This window comes from Protopterus annectens, chromosome 4.part0, assembly GCF_019279795.1.
Source record: "Protopterus annectens isolate FY-2018-M chromosome 4.part0, PAN1.0, whole genome shotgun sequence".
Classification (NCBI taxonomy): domain Eukaryota; kingdom Metazoa; phylum Chordata; order Ceratodontiformes; family Protopteridae; genus Protopterus; species Protopterus annectens.
The window spans coordinates 522,010,028-522,028,954 of NC_056733.1; the positions used below are offsets into that span (position 1 = coordinate 522,010,028).

The following is an 18,927-nucleotide window of genomic DNA, read 5'->3' on the forward strand; positions in this document are numbered from 1 at the left end:
AAGAAAAGGCATGCAAAGTATGAGACTGATCAACAGAGATGTTTCAAAAAATGGCAGAATTATGGGATACAGCAAGTAGGGAAAACCCAAGATTTTCTGCTGACCAGGGAACCTAGAAGGAATAGACTGTGCTAATTTTATGAAAGCACAAACAAGCAACTAGACTGGTATTCCACCGCAGAAACTATTAATTTAAAGGGCACACCATGTGTATGCTCCAGATGTGATCACAATAAAGCAGCCAAGACCTTTATTAGTAATGCAAACCTACCAGCAGAAAGAGTTGATCCTGACAAAACTAGCAAAGGGGCAAAGTATTAACAGTTAGAGATGGAAGAGCATTTGTGGAAAATGTATTCATTGTACAGCAGGCAGAAGAGAAATAAAACTATTCCAGTAATCAGGGAATGTTGAGAGGCAGGTGTGACAGTCAAGCTGCTTGCATCCATCTGTCTTCATAATACTTCTTCCTGGAGGAACAAAGTCAGTTTTTGATGCAGCTATGGAGAAAATTAAAGGTTTGTCCAACAAAAAATGAGCCATCAAGCAAAAAGTGACTTTGCTTCTCATTCATCTGATAACAAAGCACACAGAGAGACTTTGCCAGTGAAACCACTTCCACTGTTCCAAAGGAAAATGCTTGATAAACAGAGTAAAGCACAGGAGTTGACCAGAAGCATTGAGAGTACCTTGGAATTGAACCAGAATCTGGAGATGGAAGACTGAGATGAACAGGATGAAAAGCAGTAATACAGAATTTAGTAAGTAATGTGAAACTGCAAAGCATCAATCACTACTGTAAAATACTGCTGTATATGAATAAGTGCAAAGAGTGAACTTTTGTTGGTGTTAAACTTGTTAGGGACTGGAAAGCATTTGCCTCAATACATGTCATTAATGTTTGGAAGGACTTTAAAGGGATAGGAAGAAGCAGAAGAAGAAGGAAAAATGTAACTGTAAGAAAAGCAACTTCTGTTCTTAACACTATTTCTATGAAACTCTTCACAATATAAACTGCGTACTTAGTACAATATTTGTAGTTGTTCTTGTATGTGATGAGGTTGCTAAAGTAAACAGATTTTGTTTATTTTTCCTTTTCCTCTTCCTTCTTCCTCTTCTCCTTTTTTGTATTAAGAAATGGAGGCATTAAAGTGCAAAAAGAGAAGACAAGCTTGACGTAAGCATGTTTAAGTTAACAGACTGTAAGCTTGGGTTGCTGGGGTGGGGGATGGGGTGTAAAAGTACACCGATCATAATATATGCAGAAATGACATGTTTTCTCTTACTTTTGCATAGGTGAATGTCTGGATTAAGACCATGTGCTTAATCTAATAAATGTTAAGTGAAAACAAATAAATATGAGAACATCGACTATAATGAAAACATTTTCTTTAGGAATTAATGTTTCAGCTTGTCTTTCAGGCTTCAGTAGAGCACTACATTTTCCTTTTTCGTCTTTCAGGTGCCTGGAGACAAGCTGATAATAGAGCAAATAAGACAGAACACTGCCTTCTTCAAGGCTAAAAGTTAATGATTTCTGAATGTATGCAAGCTGTTTTCACATGGGGGTTGAATACAGATAAAAAAGAATAACAGACACCAATTAGTGTCCAATTAGTGTAAGTAGAAACACAGGCAATAACATGCATCTTAGCATGGATAACCTCAACTTCAGGTTAATCAGGGCCTGTGTTGACAGGTACTTGGCACAAATAATTCTACTAGGACGGTTACATTACATTATTTAAAAATGTACATAGTTATGTGTGCTTGTATTAAGTTGACAGGTTAAGGGGTATTATGGGGGTGTGTTTGTTTTGTTGTTTGTGGGTTTTTATTAAAACAAAATGCCTCATAAAATATAACATAGGTTCCACTGCTGATGAGAAATAAAAATGTACAAAGGATTAACCTACCAAACATTAATGAGTGTGTGTATCACAAAAGCTGGAAACAGACATTTAAAAATGGTGTCATATATAATAGGTGGGAATAGTGACGTCTTACCAAAATAGTGACACTTTCCATATTATTTTGGAATGTGAATGATCTCAGAGGTATAGAATCAAAGGAAAGGATACTTAATTGTTTTAATAAATGCAGACTGCAAACAGCAATGCTACAGGAGACACATTTGGAAAGAAATATGCATGTTAATTTAATTGCTAGAGGAGCTCCAGTAGTGAGAGAAGAGGAAAAAAGAAAGATAAGAACAGCAGCTTTGTGGCACCAAGGGACTACTGGAAATGGAGGAGGATTACACTGGCATGTATTTATGTCTACCTAAAACTGCTATTATGGAGCTTTAAAAAATGTGGGAGAATAAAATCAACTTTCAGCAGGGAATATTGCTTACAGGTAGGGACTGGAATCTGATTTGAAACAATGAGGATAAATCTGGGGCCTAGAAGAGAAAATAAAACAAAAGAGTATAGATTTTTGAAGAAATTTATGAAAGAAATTGGCAATAAAGACATGAATTCAGTAGTAGGAACTCATACAGAATTTACATATTATTCCCCATGGTACAGGGGAAATTAGTTACACTAGAAATAATTTACATTTCACAGGAACATATGCATTTAACTGAGAACTGTGACACACATTCAATAACTATTTGACATCATGCACCAATAATTAGTAAGATAAAAATGCAAAGATTAATGAGGTAAAGATAAGACACTGGTACTTCCCAACTTACCTGTTAAAAAGAGAAGCATTTAAGGAATGGGTAGTGGAAATTATTAGGGAAGACAGAAAGTACTCCAGTAGTTATAGCTAGTGAGTGGGATAAACTGAAAGTGGAGTTTAAACATAGGGTAGAAATAAAAGAAAATTAGATCTGGTTAAGAAGGAATAAGAATTATTTGCCTGACAAAGGTTAAAGTATCACAAAATAAGGGGAATCTCACAGAACAAGAAGAGACACAATTGCAGATGCTAAAGAGAAAATAAGAAAGGATAATGTTTATTAGTTTGGAAAGATTGATGTTAAGCAACTGTTTTTGATGATAACTCCACAACAAAAAAAAAAATGGCATAATGACTAGGAAACAGAAAGTCAAAGGATAGCTGCCAAACTTAGGGAGCCTATAATAAAAAACATAACCAGAGATTCTGTAGAGGTATTAGAGATAGTTTAGAAATTTTACGAAAATTTGTATAAAGCAGAGAAGATGGGGAAATAAAAAAAAGCACAAATGGAAATATTTATGGAAGACTCAAACATGGCAGGGTTAGAGGTAGATGAGGCTCAAAATTAACAGTTAACATAGGAGGAGATGAGATAAAATGGTGATTTATAACTAATTTACAGGAAGGTCTCCAGGAATAGATGGTATTGTGGTAGAAGTTCAGAAGTTAGGAGGGAAGAAAGTGATAAAGATCTGGAAGGTTTTGTTTGAAAGTATTTTAAAAAGAAGGGAGGCAGCAACATCCTGGAAAAAAAGCTGTGGTGTTTGGAATACCTAAAGACGGTAAAGACCCATCTGATCCAGATTCACAGAGACCCATTTCAATTTTAAACCAGGATTATGAAGTATTTTTGTCTATGATGACTAAAAGAATGGGAAATACGATGCAAAAACTGATAGACACGGACCAATGTGGTTTTGTGGAGGGAAGGCAAACACTTGACAACATTAATAGAACAATGATGATCCAGAGGGAAGTAGGATGTAAGAAAATACTGCTGTTACTGGTAGGTCTTGATGCAGAAAAAGCATTTGATTTAGTAAGCTGGGATTTTGTAAGCATGGCAATGGAAGCATTTGCATTTCCTGATAGAATAATAAAGTTAATTAGAAATATATATGAGGGATTGAAGACAAAAAGCATTTCCATTTCCTGATACAATAATAAGGTTAATTAAAATATATATATGAGGGATTGGAGATATTGGAGATAAAAATCTAAGTGGGTGGATTCCTCTCAGATAAGTTGTGTCTGAACAGAGGAACCAGGCAGTGGTGTCCTCTTTCCCCTTTATAATTTGCATTATATTTAGAACTGCTGGCAAAGACAATAAGGGACTCAGAAATTCAAGGATATAATTGGTATGGTGTGCAAGAAAAGTTGGCTTTATTTGCAGATGATATAATTTTGCACTTGATGGAACCAGAAAAGGACATCTCAGTGTTGTGCGACGCTCTGAGATAGTTCTGCTTTTTTCAGGATATAAAATTAATGAGGATAACATAAAGGCTTTAGTTACAAACAGTATACTCACACTTGAATTGGTGGAGTAATATACTTATTTATGGGGACATAATAAAATGAAGTATTTAGGAGTATGGATTAAAAAGGATTCTGTTATAGCAGCTAAGGATATATGGGAAGAGACTAAACCATGGCTGTCCAATGGGTGGCCAGCAGTCCATGAGCCAACCCACCAGTACCTTTTCTGTGGCCCATCAAAGCCTCAGCTGGAAAAATGTATATACAGAGGGACTGTGTGTGTGTTTGCTTGTTTAAGTATAAAGTGTGCTTGGGCATAGCTGGGAGTGTGAATGTTGAGAGAACTGTGTGTGTGTTTGTGTGTATGTGTGAGACAGGTTTGGAAATAAAATTAGTACTATTAACTGGAGACACTGACTGAATAAGAGAATGTGAATTAATATACATTTTTGGAATTAAAAAAGGGAAATGTTTCATTTTGGTGCTTGTGCATACATGGACGTACTACTGAAGGGGTTGTTGGAGGAAATATTTCATTTGGTATCAGTGAAGTGCTTGTGCGAACATGGGGCATACTACTGATGGCGTTGTTGGGGGAACCATTCCATTTGGTGTCAGTGAAGTGCTTGTGCAGATATGGACAAACTACTGAAAGGGACATGGGACATGTTTCATTTTGGTGCTTGTGCATACATGAACATATTACTAAATGGATCACTGGGGAAAATGTTTTGTTTTGGTGCTTGTGGAGACACAGATATACTACTGAACAGGTCGTTGGGGGAAATGATTCACTTTGGTGTCAGTGACGTGCCTGTGCATACACAGGCATATTACTGAAGGGTTCATTGGGGAAATAGTTTTACTTTGATTTCATTTAAATGCTTGTGCTGTCATGTATAAACCAGTAAACAAGTCACTGAGGGAAATGTTTAATTTTGGTGCTTGTGCGTACATACATGGACAGACTGTTGAAGGGGTCATTGGGGAGATGTTTAATTTTGGTGCTTGTGTGTACATGGACATACTACAGAAGTGATCACTGAGGAAAATTTAATTTTGGTGTCAGTGAAGTGCTTGTGCACACATGGACATACTACTGAAGGGATCACTGTGGGACATGTTTCATTTCGGTGCTTGTTCATACATGGAGGGTCACTGAGGAAAATGTTTCCTTTTGGTGCTTGTGCATTACATACATGGACAGACTACTGAAGAGGTTGTTGGGGGAAATGTTTAATTTGGTGTCAGCAAATTGCTTGTGCATATATGGACAAACTACTGAAGGAATTGATGAGGAAATGGTGTAATTTACTGCTTGTGCATACATGGTTAAACTACTGAAGGGATTGATACAGAAATTGGATATGTCTGTGTATTGGGGTGGTTAAAATAAATGTGTTCAATTGTTGCTAACTTTATTTTATTATAATCTATCTCAGGTATATCAGTCAATAAAGTTGGTTTTAACTGGATGCAGGGACTTTCTGTGGATAAAAATTACTGACACTGTTATTTATTTAAAATAAGAATTTATTATTCTGGCTTTGCAGAAGTAGTGTGCATATTTCTTTCAGTTAGTATAATTGTCAGCTATCAGCACTGCACTCAATAAGTAGCTGTCTGTGGTGGTTTGCGCAGGACCTGTGCAATACCAACTGATCGATGACAGAGAGTTGTACTGTGCAGTATTGCCCTATAATACCACTTACTTCCCCTGTTGAGTTTGTGGCTGTTCATTCCTTGTATGTGGCTTTCTTTTCTCTTTGTGATTTTATTCAAGTGTTTTGGTTTCTTCACCTACTCAACAGTATAATATGTCTCTGACCATCTGTTCCTTTACTTTTCATTGTAATATAACACCTGAGTGGTACAAAGAAGATAACTGCCTTTTTGGAGGAGTAGGAAGGCAGGCACTATTCCAAGAAACACTGAATATATTTCCTTACTCATGATTTTTGTTTATGCGATCATCAAGTCAAACATTAGCTAAAAATCTAAGATTTCCTACAGACTTAAAGTGGAGTCTTAGACATTTTTTTTCAGAAATATATCCAAATATCATAGCAAATGCTATGAAATAACATAGTCTTCTACAGAGATAATCTTTAACGTTTACTAGACAAAGAGGGATGGATAAGGGAATCCTAAATGAAAGACTTGCATTGCTTGAGTTTTTAACTGAATCTAGAACAGAAGCCATTATTAAAAAGGGATAAATTAGCAGGGCATATAAAATATTGCACAATAACTATAGGAATCAATCAGAAGAGATCAGAAAAATTTGAGAAGAGAGACTAGATATGCAATTCACAAAGAAACAATGGGAGGACATACATGCAGCTCCGAAATATGCAACAAAATCTAGAGGATTCAGAAGTTTTGCCTGGAAGTGCTAGCACTGATAGTTTTATACCCTAAGCAGACGCCAAATAATTTTTCTTCAGGTAGCTGGCAAATGGTGGAGGTGTGATGGGAATGAAAGAGGTACCTAGGAGCATATATTCTCAGAGTGTAATAAACTGGCAGACTTTAAAAATTCATCACAGAGTACTTTGTCAGAAATACTGGGTGAGCAAATGAGTGTACTACGGAAATGCTTTTCTGAGTTGGAATACAGGATCTGAACTGCTTAGACATAGTAAGGCCTGGTGGCTGCAAAAAGTAATTAACAGAAAATGTAAATTAAAATCTAAATCAATTATACCTGAAGTAGTGAATATTGTAACAGAGATTAAAAAAAAAAACATGAAGTGCGATCTTTACAAAAGGGTGGGAGTAAATTACATAGAAAAAATGAAAACTGTGAGAACAATACATGCAGAAAATGTTTTGGAGGAGGAATGAGGTTTAACAGAAGGTAAGAAATGAACAATTTATGTAACGTTGCTTTGATTACACGATATATAACAAAATATATGTGATGTATAATGTTTACAAATGTGAACTTGTCAATACGGTTTGATTACTTTTACATAATGTAAGTTTGCCTGTGTCACAAGTTATAATTCAATAAAGGTGTTTAAAAAAAGAAATAAATAACATTTTTGGATGCAGACTAGTTTAAAAAGGGAATAAAAAAAAGTTTAGCCAAAAAAAAGGGTGAGACAGAAATTCGAAAAGAGTGAACCGACAGAGAGAAAGGGGGCTCCGCTTCTCATTCTTGTGACATGACAGAGCCCCCAGAAAGATTTTGCTAGTGAAACATTTCCATTGTTCAAAAGGAAAATCCTCGCGTGACAGAATCATGAAGACCAGTAACATTGTGAAATTAGTGAATAAATGGGATTCTATTAAGCACCAATCCCCTTAAATATGTGAAATGTGGCTTTGCAACAAGAAGTGGATGAGAAAGAATAGAATTCTGTTGAGTGTGTAAACTTGAAAGTGAACTGTAATGTATATACCCTATTTTATATCATTAACATTTAGAAGGACAGTGAAGGAACTGAAGAAGTAACTGTATGTAAAACAGTTTTTGTATTTAGCAATATTTGTATTAAATTTCATGATGCAAACTGCGTTATATTCTAATGCAGTTTTGAATAGTATGTACTCAGGGGTATTTTAATGTGAGATGGGGAGAGTCTTATCAGAAATTGCTGACATTAAAGCAAAAAAGCACTTTTTCTTAATTTAAGGTTTCCAGGCCTTACACTGTAACAAGGTAAGAAAGGCTGGACAGAAGCATGTTAAAGTTAATACAATGTTCTGATCTTGGGCTGTTGTGTTGTGAGTTGTAAAAGTGTACTGATGACATTATATGAATAATTAAGATACTAGGTTCTCCTTTTTTTACAAAGGTGGATATCCAGATTATTGTCCTTGGTGTGAGCTACAGGCAAGTTTGTTTTAAGTAAATATGCTTGAAAATAAGATAAAATTATGAAAGGCATGGGAACCCGCAGCTCATTTTTGTATTTATAAAACCATTAGCTATTTTTTCCTTTTGCAAAGACTTTCACTGTGAGACAAGAAGTCTACAGAAGGAAGCAATCAGTAGAGGACTGAACAATATGATCTGGGTGAAATTTACAAATACCTGTTCATGCATATGCAAGGCCAATAGGTGTTTTTTTTCATTACCATCTTGTAGATCAGAAGTATGTGGATGCAAACAATTAACCATGAGATATTTTAAAAATTCCCTAAAGAGTATTTTATTAGAAATGTTTGGTGAACAAATGGTTATAACTAAAGAAATGATTGTTTTGAGCTGGGGTATAGGATCTGAACTGCCCAGATATGGTAAGGCCTTACTAAGTTTACTGCTACTTGCTGCCGAAAAAAGCAATTACTTCTTCTTCTTCTTTTGGCTTTTCCCGGTTAGGGGTCGCCACAGCAGAACTCTGGTCCGCTAATGATTGGCAGTTGATTTTTACAGTGCCGAGGTGCCAGCCTTCAACAAAGGCACGCCCATTCACGCATGTCTTTTGAACGCCACTCGACCGCGGGGAGGACATGCAGACTCCACACACAAGGCGCTCCAGCTGAGAATCGAATGGGAGAACATCTTGCTGTGAGGCGACAACGCTACCGCTGCACCACCAAAGCATTTATTACAAAATTTAAATGAAAATGTAAACCAACTGTATTTGAGGTACTGAATAATGTAAAGCAGATAAAAAACTGAAGATGGTATCTTTTTTTACTAAAAGGAAGGTGCAAGCTACATAGAAATATGTGGAATTTGTAGGAACAAAACATGTGGAATAATGTTCAAGGAGAAGGAATGAGGTTTAAAGGAAAGCAGGAACTGAGCAATGTATATAATGCTGGAGTGAATACATACAATGCATGAAAATGAAAACTGTTTGCTATGGTTTGTTTTCTTTTTTACTATTTGTATACCTGTGTCACTGCCTACATTGTAAAAATTTAATAAAGGTAGTTAAAAGAAAAAAAAATATCTTGTCAAGTGTGTCTATCATCATGGCTCCCCAACACACCAAGTCCTCGATGATCTGTTATGTTGTATGTGTAGAAAGGAGAATGCAGCTTTTGTGGGGAATGCATTCATCCCTGCAAGGTTTTTCTTTTTATCCTAAGATTATGCAACCATGGAGTTAGTATATGCAAGAAAGGAAGATGTGGATGGCAAAGTCTCCCGCATTGAAGATACAAGCAGTGGAAACTTGTCCTCCTGCAAACTGCAGTGTTATTGGTATTTTTTTTTTTGTGTGTGTGTGTTTTGCGAGACCTTCAATCTTTTTCTCCTGACTTCCCATGGTGGAGCACAAGTATGTGCACCTATATCAATATTTATATCTATATATAAACCAAAGAATCAAAGGGTAAAAAGGTCACACCAAAACTACAAGAAAGACCCAGCCAAGCTAGAGTCTTCACTGTGTAATACCATAAACCTCCTATAGTGTAGGCATACGGGATACATGCAAATGACACCTTAGGATATACCATTTTTTTCAGTTACATGGCTTCTGAATGCCAAAGATTATTTACTTTTTAAGTATTTATGGGTACATTCAAACCAATAAAGCCAAATCCTACCAGCTGTAGACATGCACGTTTTGCCCTTTTTTCCCATAATCAGTACAACATAAATGAATTGTTTGTCTTTAATTTAGACACACACCTTAAAATCAAGACTGGTGTCCATAAACATTAGGGCGCCGATAAAATATCCCAAATAACATCCAAACCAATGGGTACAAAGGTCACAAAGACAAACTATTCAGTACAAACTGCAAGAAAGATACAGCCAAGGTACAATCTTCACTGTGTAATATCTTACTTAAACCTCCTGTAGTGGAGGTCCACGGGATATATAAAAATAACCAATTAAGGACATACCAGTGTTTCAGCTATATGGCTTCTGAATTCATATAACTTTTTACTTTTAAGGCTTTATGGGTATATTCAGGCCAATAAAGTCAAACCACACCAGCTGTAATTGGATGTCACACACAACACACAAAGAAATACACCCACTCATATAATACATATATAGTTCTGCATACATTCATAGGTTCATAGGTAAGTAGTAGGCAAGTTGCCCTTATGGGCCATTTTAAGCCTAGCCAGTTTCCCTTTTTGTGCTTGAAATAACCTATCCCATTTGGTTAAAGATTGGCCTTATTGGTCCCATGGCCGATAATTATACATTACTCCTAATGAGAACAACTGGAATCATACCATACATAATTTGAGAGGATCCATACATGGGATAAAATGTTTAAAAGCAGCAACAGTCCATCAGTAGTACATGGGGCAGTCCTGAGGTAAATTTTCTGTTTCCCATACATAGAGCTAAGTGGCGCTTGAAAATGGACAGGGATGAACTTTATTTTATATGGATGGGAAGTCTGTTCTGCAGCAATGGTATCCTCCAGAAAATATACATGTCCCTCCAAACTGTTCTGTTGATGTTGCAGAAAAGGTTTAGGGGCCTAGACTGAGTACTCATGATACCATCTGACTTGCTGATGTGGAATAAATCTATCAGTAATGGGTTGGAGGATGACTTGTGTGCTAGACACAGCTTACTTCTTAGCAGTCTGTAGGGTACAGAGTACAGTGACAGGGCTTTGAGTTAGTCCATGTAAGTTTTTATCAACATTCATCGTCAATTAGTACTAGGCTAGCTACCCTTGTGGGCCATTTTAAGGCCTAGCCAATTACCCCATCTGAGAATCAAACCCTGTACCTTAGGTCTGTAAAGTAAACACCTTAACCATTATGCCAACCTCCCACTATGTATTAAATGAGTTTTGGTAATTTATGCAGTGATATTTCACTATACACTTATAGACTCACAAAGACACACAAACAGACACACACATACTACAGTATTGGAGAGAGTGACTCAGGCTAGTTGGACCAGAGTTCCATTTTAGCTAAGACCAACCTGGTTCTGTGATGTCCAGCCAAAACCTATTAAGTGTTTAGTGGTTCACACATCGCAATTACCACTTCCTTTGTCACAAAGTACCTTCCACACTTAACACAAATGTAGGGATATTGTTGTTTTTTCTGTGGCCTGAAAAAAGATAAAACATGCCACTATGTTTATAAGCTTAACATCTATAATTATATATAGATCAATGGGGTACCAAGTCCACTGTTGCAGCAAACATGTTTTTGACTTCACTTATGTACTACAGGGATGGAGAAGAATGATAAAACTAACATCAAACAGAAAGTCCTAGAATAATTCCATGTATTTACACTGATTATGTCAACTAGCCACTACCACATATACACTCTCACTCCACTCAAGACTGTCAGTTTAAGAGGAATCTGACCCTTTCCTCTCTGTGGGCCACTTTACTATGGTTAGAAACATTCTAGGATCTACATCAGTGTTAGCACATCATAACATGCAACATCCAATTAGCAGCACAAGACAAGTCCTACAGCACTTATTTCTAATGATTTCATGGGATACTTGTCCATGTGTACACCTTTTAGTGAACTTTCTACTTAGCTTTCAGAAAAGTTTAACCAGCATCATTAGCTAGACATTTAAAATTCTGCAATGCAGCTGAGAGAACACAATAATTTTAAAACAAAAGTCTTTCATGACCAATCAAAAAGTATATAAGAAAACTCAGCCCTGCTCCTTACCTTCATATACAAATAGTATTTTGTGTGCAACAAGGGTACATTCTGTTAGTTACTAACCTTATATAACAAATACACACAAGAAACTACACTGCAGTACATGCACAACATACTTTCATGATACAATGTAGCCATTTTATAAGAGAACAAACAAAACCAGCAAGACACTGGTTGTAAAGGCAGTACCTACCCTATTTCTGTCCATAGCTGCACACAGCTTCTGAAGGCTAGAAGTCCATGACGTGGGAGCAACATTCTGCTTGTATATTTCTAGCAAAGCCTCAACCTCCTCCTTCAAAATCTCTATCTCAAATGTTATACCTTTGTCATCTAGTCAGAAACAAAAAGTAGAAAAGCAGCTGTCAGTGCAGAACACATAACAGGAACTGCTGATTTTTCAGTGACCTGTTAGTAAAGTACAGCTTGTGTCACAGATCCTGAAATCATATTTTTAAAGAAAACTCTCTTACAACAGTATTACATTAAGTTCAACAAATGGATTCTTGCTCACCAGTATCAGTTGTGATTACAGTCTTATTCTGAAACAATAATGTCTCCCTACACAAGGTAACATTTACCTCAATCGTGTTGCTCAGTAGACCAAAGCTAGTCTGTCCGTGATTCCTTAAGCAGTTATCCTACATTAACTTCAGTTCTTCAATATGCAAATATGCAAACATTTTAGTGCAATGACTGACAAATATAATACAGTAAACAATGGATAATTAAAAGACACATACTCATCATACTAGATGAACTTGACAGAGATACACTCCTGCTAATTCTATCAAGCAAAAGTTTCTAAAGCTACCATGGATGGCAGCATACATTCACTCTACTGATGGACACAGTGATGCGGCAAGCTGTACTGGAAGGGCATGTCAAGCCTGTGCCCTAGCAGTTCACCCCCCCAATCAACAAACAACCACATTTTGTACATAAAAAAACCCCGAAAAAAAAACAATGAATTACGTGCATACACTGAGAGTGCAGTAGTGAGAAGACATATTCCTTGGTCAGTCTGATTAATCTGGGAGTTTTCAAAGTTAACTAAAATAATTTAAGATCTACTGATTGTTTGCAGTTATAATAAATGAGGACAGAAGGAAGACTATGTAGAAGTATGGAAAGAACTTAAACTCTGTGAAGTTGCCAACCATGAGGGCAGGCAATACAACAGTTTAAGTACACTTACCATAACAATAGGCTTCTAACAGATCACTGCTGCAGTAACTTAACCTATTTGGGTTATATCATGCCCAGGATATGAACACCAGCCAGTATTCAAAGCTTCAGGGCACCTTCCATATGCTCTAACTGCCACGGGGTTGAGGAGAACCACATAAAAATGCAGTTTAGATGCCAAAAACTTCACAGCTCTAGTGCCTTAAGAAGGGATGCTACAGCCCTAAAAGGAAAAATGCTAAGAAAGGAAAATCTGTAGTCACAAGGGTGTATGCATTCACACAAAGGCAATAAATCAAAAACAAAATGGTGGGGGGGTGGAAGGAGTGAATGGACACTGCAAAAGTGATCTATTAGAACATCTGCTGTTATGGCAAGTTAACTTGCACAACTGTATTATGCTCAACATGAGATCACTGTTGCAGTAGCCTAAGGTACTGGGCTAGATTACCACTGCTTAGAAACATACAGTGAGGAGGAAAGAGTTCACAAATCCAGAAGCCCATGGAAAATGATTCTAGAAACACTTGTTCTGGACATGGAAAAGGAATCCAGTTTGCAATGATTTATAAAAGTATGTACAAAGGACCAAGACACTGCCTAGACTATACTTCTAGAGTGTGCAGCTTTCCAGAAAGCCACAGAAGACGCCAACGTCCTGGTAGAATGGGTCCTAACCTTGTCCAAAAGTGGCTTGTCATGATGTCAGTAGAAACCATGTAGAAACTGTCTGCTTTGACACTGGTTGGCCTTTTTTTTTCTTACCTTCATTGGTGACAAAATAGCTGACTGGCTTTCCTGCAGGATTTAGCTCTTTACAAGTACTAACTGAGCTGCATGTAGAGATACAGACTATGCAGGTTAACCTTCTCCCTCATTTTTATGTTCTGGAAAGAATACAGGGAAATTAACAGATTGGCTCAATGCAAACTCTAAACCACTTGAGGCATAAAAGATGAGATTTGTTCTCAAAGAAATCATGTCCTTTTGGAAAATGAGGTAGGGCTGACTCATTATAAGAGTTATGTAACTTAGATAGTCTTCTTGCAGAAGTCAGAGTAATGAGTAACACAGTTTTCCATGTCAAGAACCTCAACTCAGCTTGAAGTGCTGGTTCAAATAGAAGAAGTAGTAGTGTTTCAAGCACAAAGTTGAGATCCCAAAGAGAAGTCACCTGTTTTCTATGTGGATGGAAAAGTTCATGTCCCAGAGACTTCCCATACTCTGGAACAAGCTACCCATCTATGTCAAGCAAAGTTCCTCATTAGCAGTCTTCAAGAAAAATCTTGATGAGTGGATGGAAAATAGGAAATGGACCCCGTGGATCACTTATGTGGCTCTGCTTGACAGTGGCACAGGAAAATAACTTTCTTGGGTGGCGTAAGCCAGGGAACCTTGTTGGCTAGGCTTACTTAGGCCCTTGGGCCGACAGCCTAGTACCTACCTATGAACCTATAAAAGGGAGTCACCACTACTACAATTGGAGAGTTCTTACAGATTTTAGAAAGAACCCTTGGCATCACTGGGAAAGGTAGAATGGAATACAGGAAAATCCCTGTCCATAGGAATGAAAAGGCAGTATCTTCCAGGCCTATTTGCAAGGAATCATACAGGACAATTTCTTTAACCATCCATTTTGAAAGGAAGCAAACAGCTCTATCTGAGGTGTTCCCCACAACTGGATAAACTCCTGGAAGACATCAGGAGTCATTTTTCATTCATGAAGGTCTGTCCTGGTCCTGCTCAACTTGCATGCCACAATATTTTGCTCTGACAGAATGTATGTGGCCTAAGGAGTCAAATCAAGCTGAGATGCCACCTTCCAGGCCATCAGGGCAAGTCTCCAAAGAGGGTAAGATCTGGTACCCCCTTATTTGTTTATATACTATATAACTGTAATGTTGTATGTATTAACTTGAAGAGATCCCTGGGACCAGAGATGAGTTAATGCTTGTAAAACACTGATTATTGCCAGCATCTCTTTGACAGTGAGGTGTTTCTGTCTGCCCTGCTTGTTCCACAGATCTTGCACTTTTACATCCTTTCAATACAGCCCCATCCCAGCAAAGTCTGAAGTATCTGTTATAACAAACTGAAGAGAAGATTGAAGGGAGAAGGGGAGACCTGGGTTGAGAAAAAAGTGGTCCACCCACCACAGTCTCTCACTTCTCACAAAACCCAAAACTGGAATCTGAAAAGAAAAAAAGAGTGTTGATGCTGAGACCAGAGAGACCTGAAGTACCACTAATTTTTTCACATGAAAAGTCTGGCCAAGGGAGTCATGGTAATCATAGAAGCCATGAAGCCAGGATCTGGAGAAAGTCCTTAGCAGATACCGGAAGTGGGATGGAAAATTTCAGGAACATTTCTTCATACAATTCTACTTTGTGTAGTGGAATACATAGCTCTTCCTGGGGAAGTATCCAGAAAAAAAATATTCTGTGTGAAGGGATGAGAAAAGTTTTTGCAAAGTCACTTGAAACCCCACCATATGACTTCTATGACACCTGTCAAATAATCTTGACAATTAAAAAAACAGTCTGCAAATGTAAAACAATTGCACAGATCTGGAAAGAAGTGAATGCCATGAAGTCTGCAGTAAGAAATTACTAGAAACAGACACTATGTAAATACTCTCGGCACAGTAGATAGACCAAAGGTTAACATAGAAAACTGATGATACAGAAAATCTTAAGAAAAATCTGAAATCTTTAACAGTCAGAATGTGATGGTAAGCATCTTTCAAGTCTAATGTTAGCATGAAACTGACTAAAGGGATGAGAGGTAACTGGGTTTGGACGATAACATTTTGAACTTTGTGACCGTAACAAAAATAAATAAATAAATAAATAAATAAATAAAGGAGAGGTCTAGGACTAGTCTCCAAGTTCCCTCTATCTATTGCATCAGAAAAATCATTTAACAAAAACCTCTGCCCATTTGATCTGTGGGCACTACCTCTATGACCCCCTGGGACATTTGTTCCAAAACTAGAGGACACAGAGATGACTGGTTTCTAGGATGAGGAGGAATCTCCAAGGCTATCTGTACCCCTGTTGGATGACTTTCAGAACCAATTTGTCTGAAGTAATCTACAACTACTGGTGAAGGCCTAGACTGAGGAATAGATTGCCAGGGTGGGGGGGGGTTATTCTGGAGTGGCAAATAATCATTCTGACTTCCTGGAATGTCCTTGGTTTTTGGAACTTTGCACTTTCTTTTACAGCTTCCCTGCCATTGCTGTTTAAAATCTTACTTGTTAGCACCCCGATGATTATTTGTTTATTTTTTTTTTGAAAACGGGTGCTCAGTTAAAGACAAAATTTTTCCTAAATGTAGATAAAGTGGGCTGGAAAATGTGGGTCAAGCATTCAATCAATTCCTCCCTTTCATCATTTTTTTAAGCACCATAGCAGCAGGTGGTGGTACTGCGGTAGCGTTGTCGCCTCACAGTAAGACGTTGCCCTGTTTGATTCTCAGCTAGAGCGTCTTCTGTGTGGAGACATACGTAAATGGGCATACCTTCGTTGAAGGTTGTGCATCAGGGCCGGCAACTCGGCACATAAAAATCTACTGCCAATCATTAGCAGATCCAGTTCCACTGTGGCGACCCCTAACCGGGAAAAGCTGAAAGACACAACAAGCAGCAGAAGGGCCAAACAGAACACCCTTGTCAAGGGGAAAATGTAAAGTCTAAGTTTTAACACCTTCTGGTATGCTTTGAAAACACAGCTAAGCAAATCTTCTCATAACTGAGTCTGCATCAGCAGCTCTGGATACAGCATCAGCAGAATCTTTAAGTACACATTAGATGGTATTTGGTTATTAAGGCACTCAATGAATTCTTTACCACACAAAAGAAGACACTAAAAAAAATAATATGTGAACTTGGCAGTTCAAAATTATGAAAGTCAAGGTATTAGAAGAATAATTGTTCTTTACAAATCTATCAAAAGTTTCCCCATCCTTGTCAGAGGGAATGGGTTTAGCATTAGCAATCTGTTTAGCAGAAGTAGTTTAAGATAAGGAACTAACTGCAGGAGCTGCTTTATTCTAAAAAAAAAAAAAAAGTCATGTACTCACGTAACGTTCCATCTGTGTTGTCAATTTTCATTTCTTCCTCAACATATGTATTCAGATCTGATAACTTGGATCTGACTCGGCCACTGCAAAAGCTTGTGTCAACCAAAAAGCTCTTGTGCTCCCTACCCTACCCACAGTGCAGCTCTACTAATCTCCTCAGAACTTGTTTGCTGCAAATATATAACTATATATATATATATATATATATATATATATATATATTTATTTTTTTTTTTTTTATTTATTTGTTAACTGGATTACATAACTATTCGTTTGTCCATTTTCAGTGCTCCTCTACAATGCCTACATAGCTACTATACTACTACTAAGCTATAATATATAAAAAATATATCATATAATATATCATAATATATATAAATAAAACTAAAAAAGAATATATTATATTTGAGAACAATATGATACAATATGAAGTGTGAGATAAAGTAAATGTTAAAATTAAAAGTAAGTAGTAAAGTACATGTAATGAATTACAGTCTCTATTACTTAGACATCTTTAGAAAGAAGAAAGTAAGTGAATTTATTTTTTTACTAAGTAGTTAGCTAATAGATAGAAAGTAGAGAGAGTAATGTAAGAAGTAGAGATAAGAAGATGGAAAAAATAAGAGAGGGTGGAAGAGCAAGAAATAAAAAAGGGGAGTTATAAAGAAAGAAGTCAAAAAATATAAAAGAAAAAGAAGAGTTTAAGTTTAGTTTAAATTTAGTTTGATTTTATTTTTGAGAGTTGTTGTTTAGTTAGTTGATTTGTGGTTTCCTTGTGAGTTTGGTGGAATTGGAGTCACCTGCTGAGTTTTAGAAAGGTAAAATCAGAAGATTGTTAGTGAAAAGAGAAGGAGTTAGAGAGCCTTAGGGTGATATATTATTGGGATAGGGTTTGAAGTAGGTTGGGGTGGTGAGAGAGCTTTATGTGGTTGGTAAAGTTATTGGCTATTGTTTAGGGTTGTTAATATTAGCACATTGGTTTTTTTTAAGACCTACCAAATGTAGCTTTTGTATGATAAGAACTGCAAGGCAAATCTATGTTATTAATTTATATTTAGAAGTTTTGTAATTAAGATTTTTTTTAGATAGTTACATTTATAAGAAGAAATAAAGGGAAGAGATTAAGTGGGTTCTAGCTATAGTAGTTGGGTTCTAGCTTAAGGGAAAAGAGCTTTTTTCATAAGAGAAGATTTAGTCTTTTGTTGATTTTGTTGTAAGTCTTTTGTGTGTGTCAAATTTGAGTTGGTTGTCAATTGTTGTGTCAAATTGTCAATTGTAATTTAATTGGGATTGGAGATAATGATGCCATTATTGTTGGCTGTGAGTGAGGAGGAGACAAGAGGGTGGGTGTAGGGGGAGTTTGGTTTGGTTTTGTTTTCTTTAGGAGGAGACAATGGTTAGAACCATTGCTCTAGGGTAGTGAGGTAGTTTGGTGTGGAAGGTAAGTTCTGACTGTGTTGGGTGTCTGACTGGAGCAGTGTGATCATCTGCATCTTGAATATGAAAGCAAGTTTGATAGAGGAGTGCTAGTGAGGTCATTTATAAAGATGGAAAATAGTAGAGGGCCTAAGATAGAGTCCATATATATATGGATTCGTATCACTTCATTGAAAGACCATTTCACTGACACCAAATCACCTAAAATTCATTTCACCTAAAACACATTTCACTGACAAGTAGTACTCTAAGGCAAGTCAAAGGTATATGTCCTTTTTCCCACTGTAGTGTGATCCTGGTGTTAGTATATATAGTTAAGGGGGGTGTGGGTGGCACACCCCCCCACATAGGGAGGTATTGAGGGCGTAGCCCCCCACCTAGTTATGTTTTACTAAATAATGCAACAGAAAACCAAATTAAGTGGGGGGCTGTGCCTCCCACACCCCCTCTAACTATATATAC

The 18,927-nt window shown here is 37.0% G+C and overlaps 1 protein-coding gene across 2 annotated transcripts in view; it reads right to left on the bottom strand.

Annotated features, from left to right (window-relative positions):
- The window catches only part of TPCN1 (two pore segment channel 1), a 1,721,246-nt gene that overhangs the window by 208,485 nt on the left and 1,493,834 nt on the right, over positions 1-18,927 (bottom strand). For both annotated transcript variants that reach the window (XM_044068445.1, XM_044068446.1), the window contains exon 25: positions 11,951-12,090. In XM_044068445.1, the coding sequence (XP_043924380.1) occupies positions 11,951-12,090 (140 nt within the window). The remainder of the gene's footprint in view (positions 1-11,950; positions 12,091-18,927) is intronic.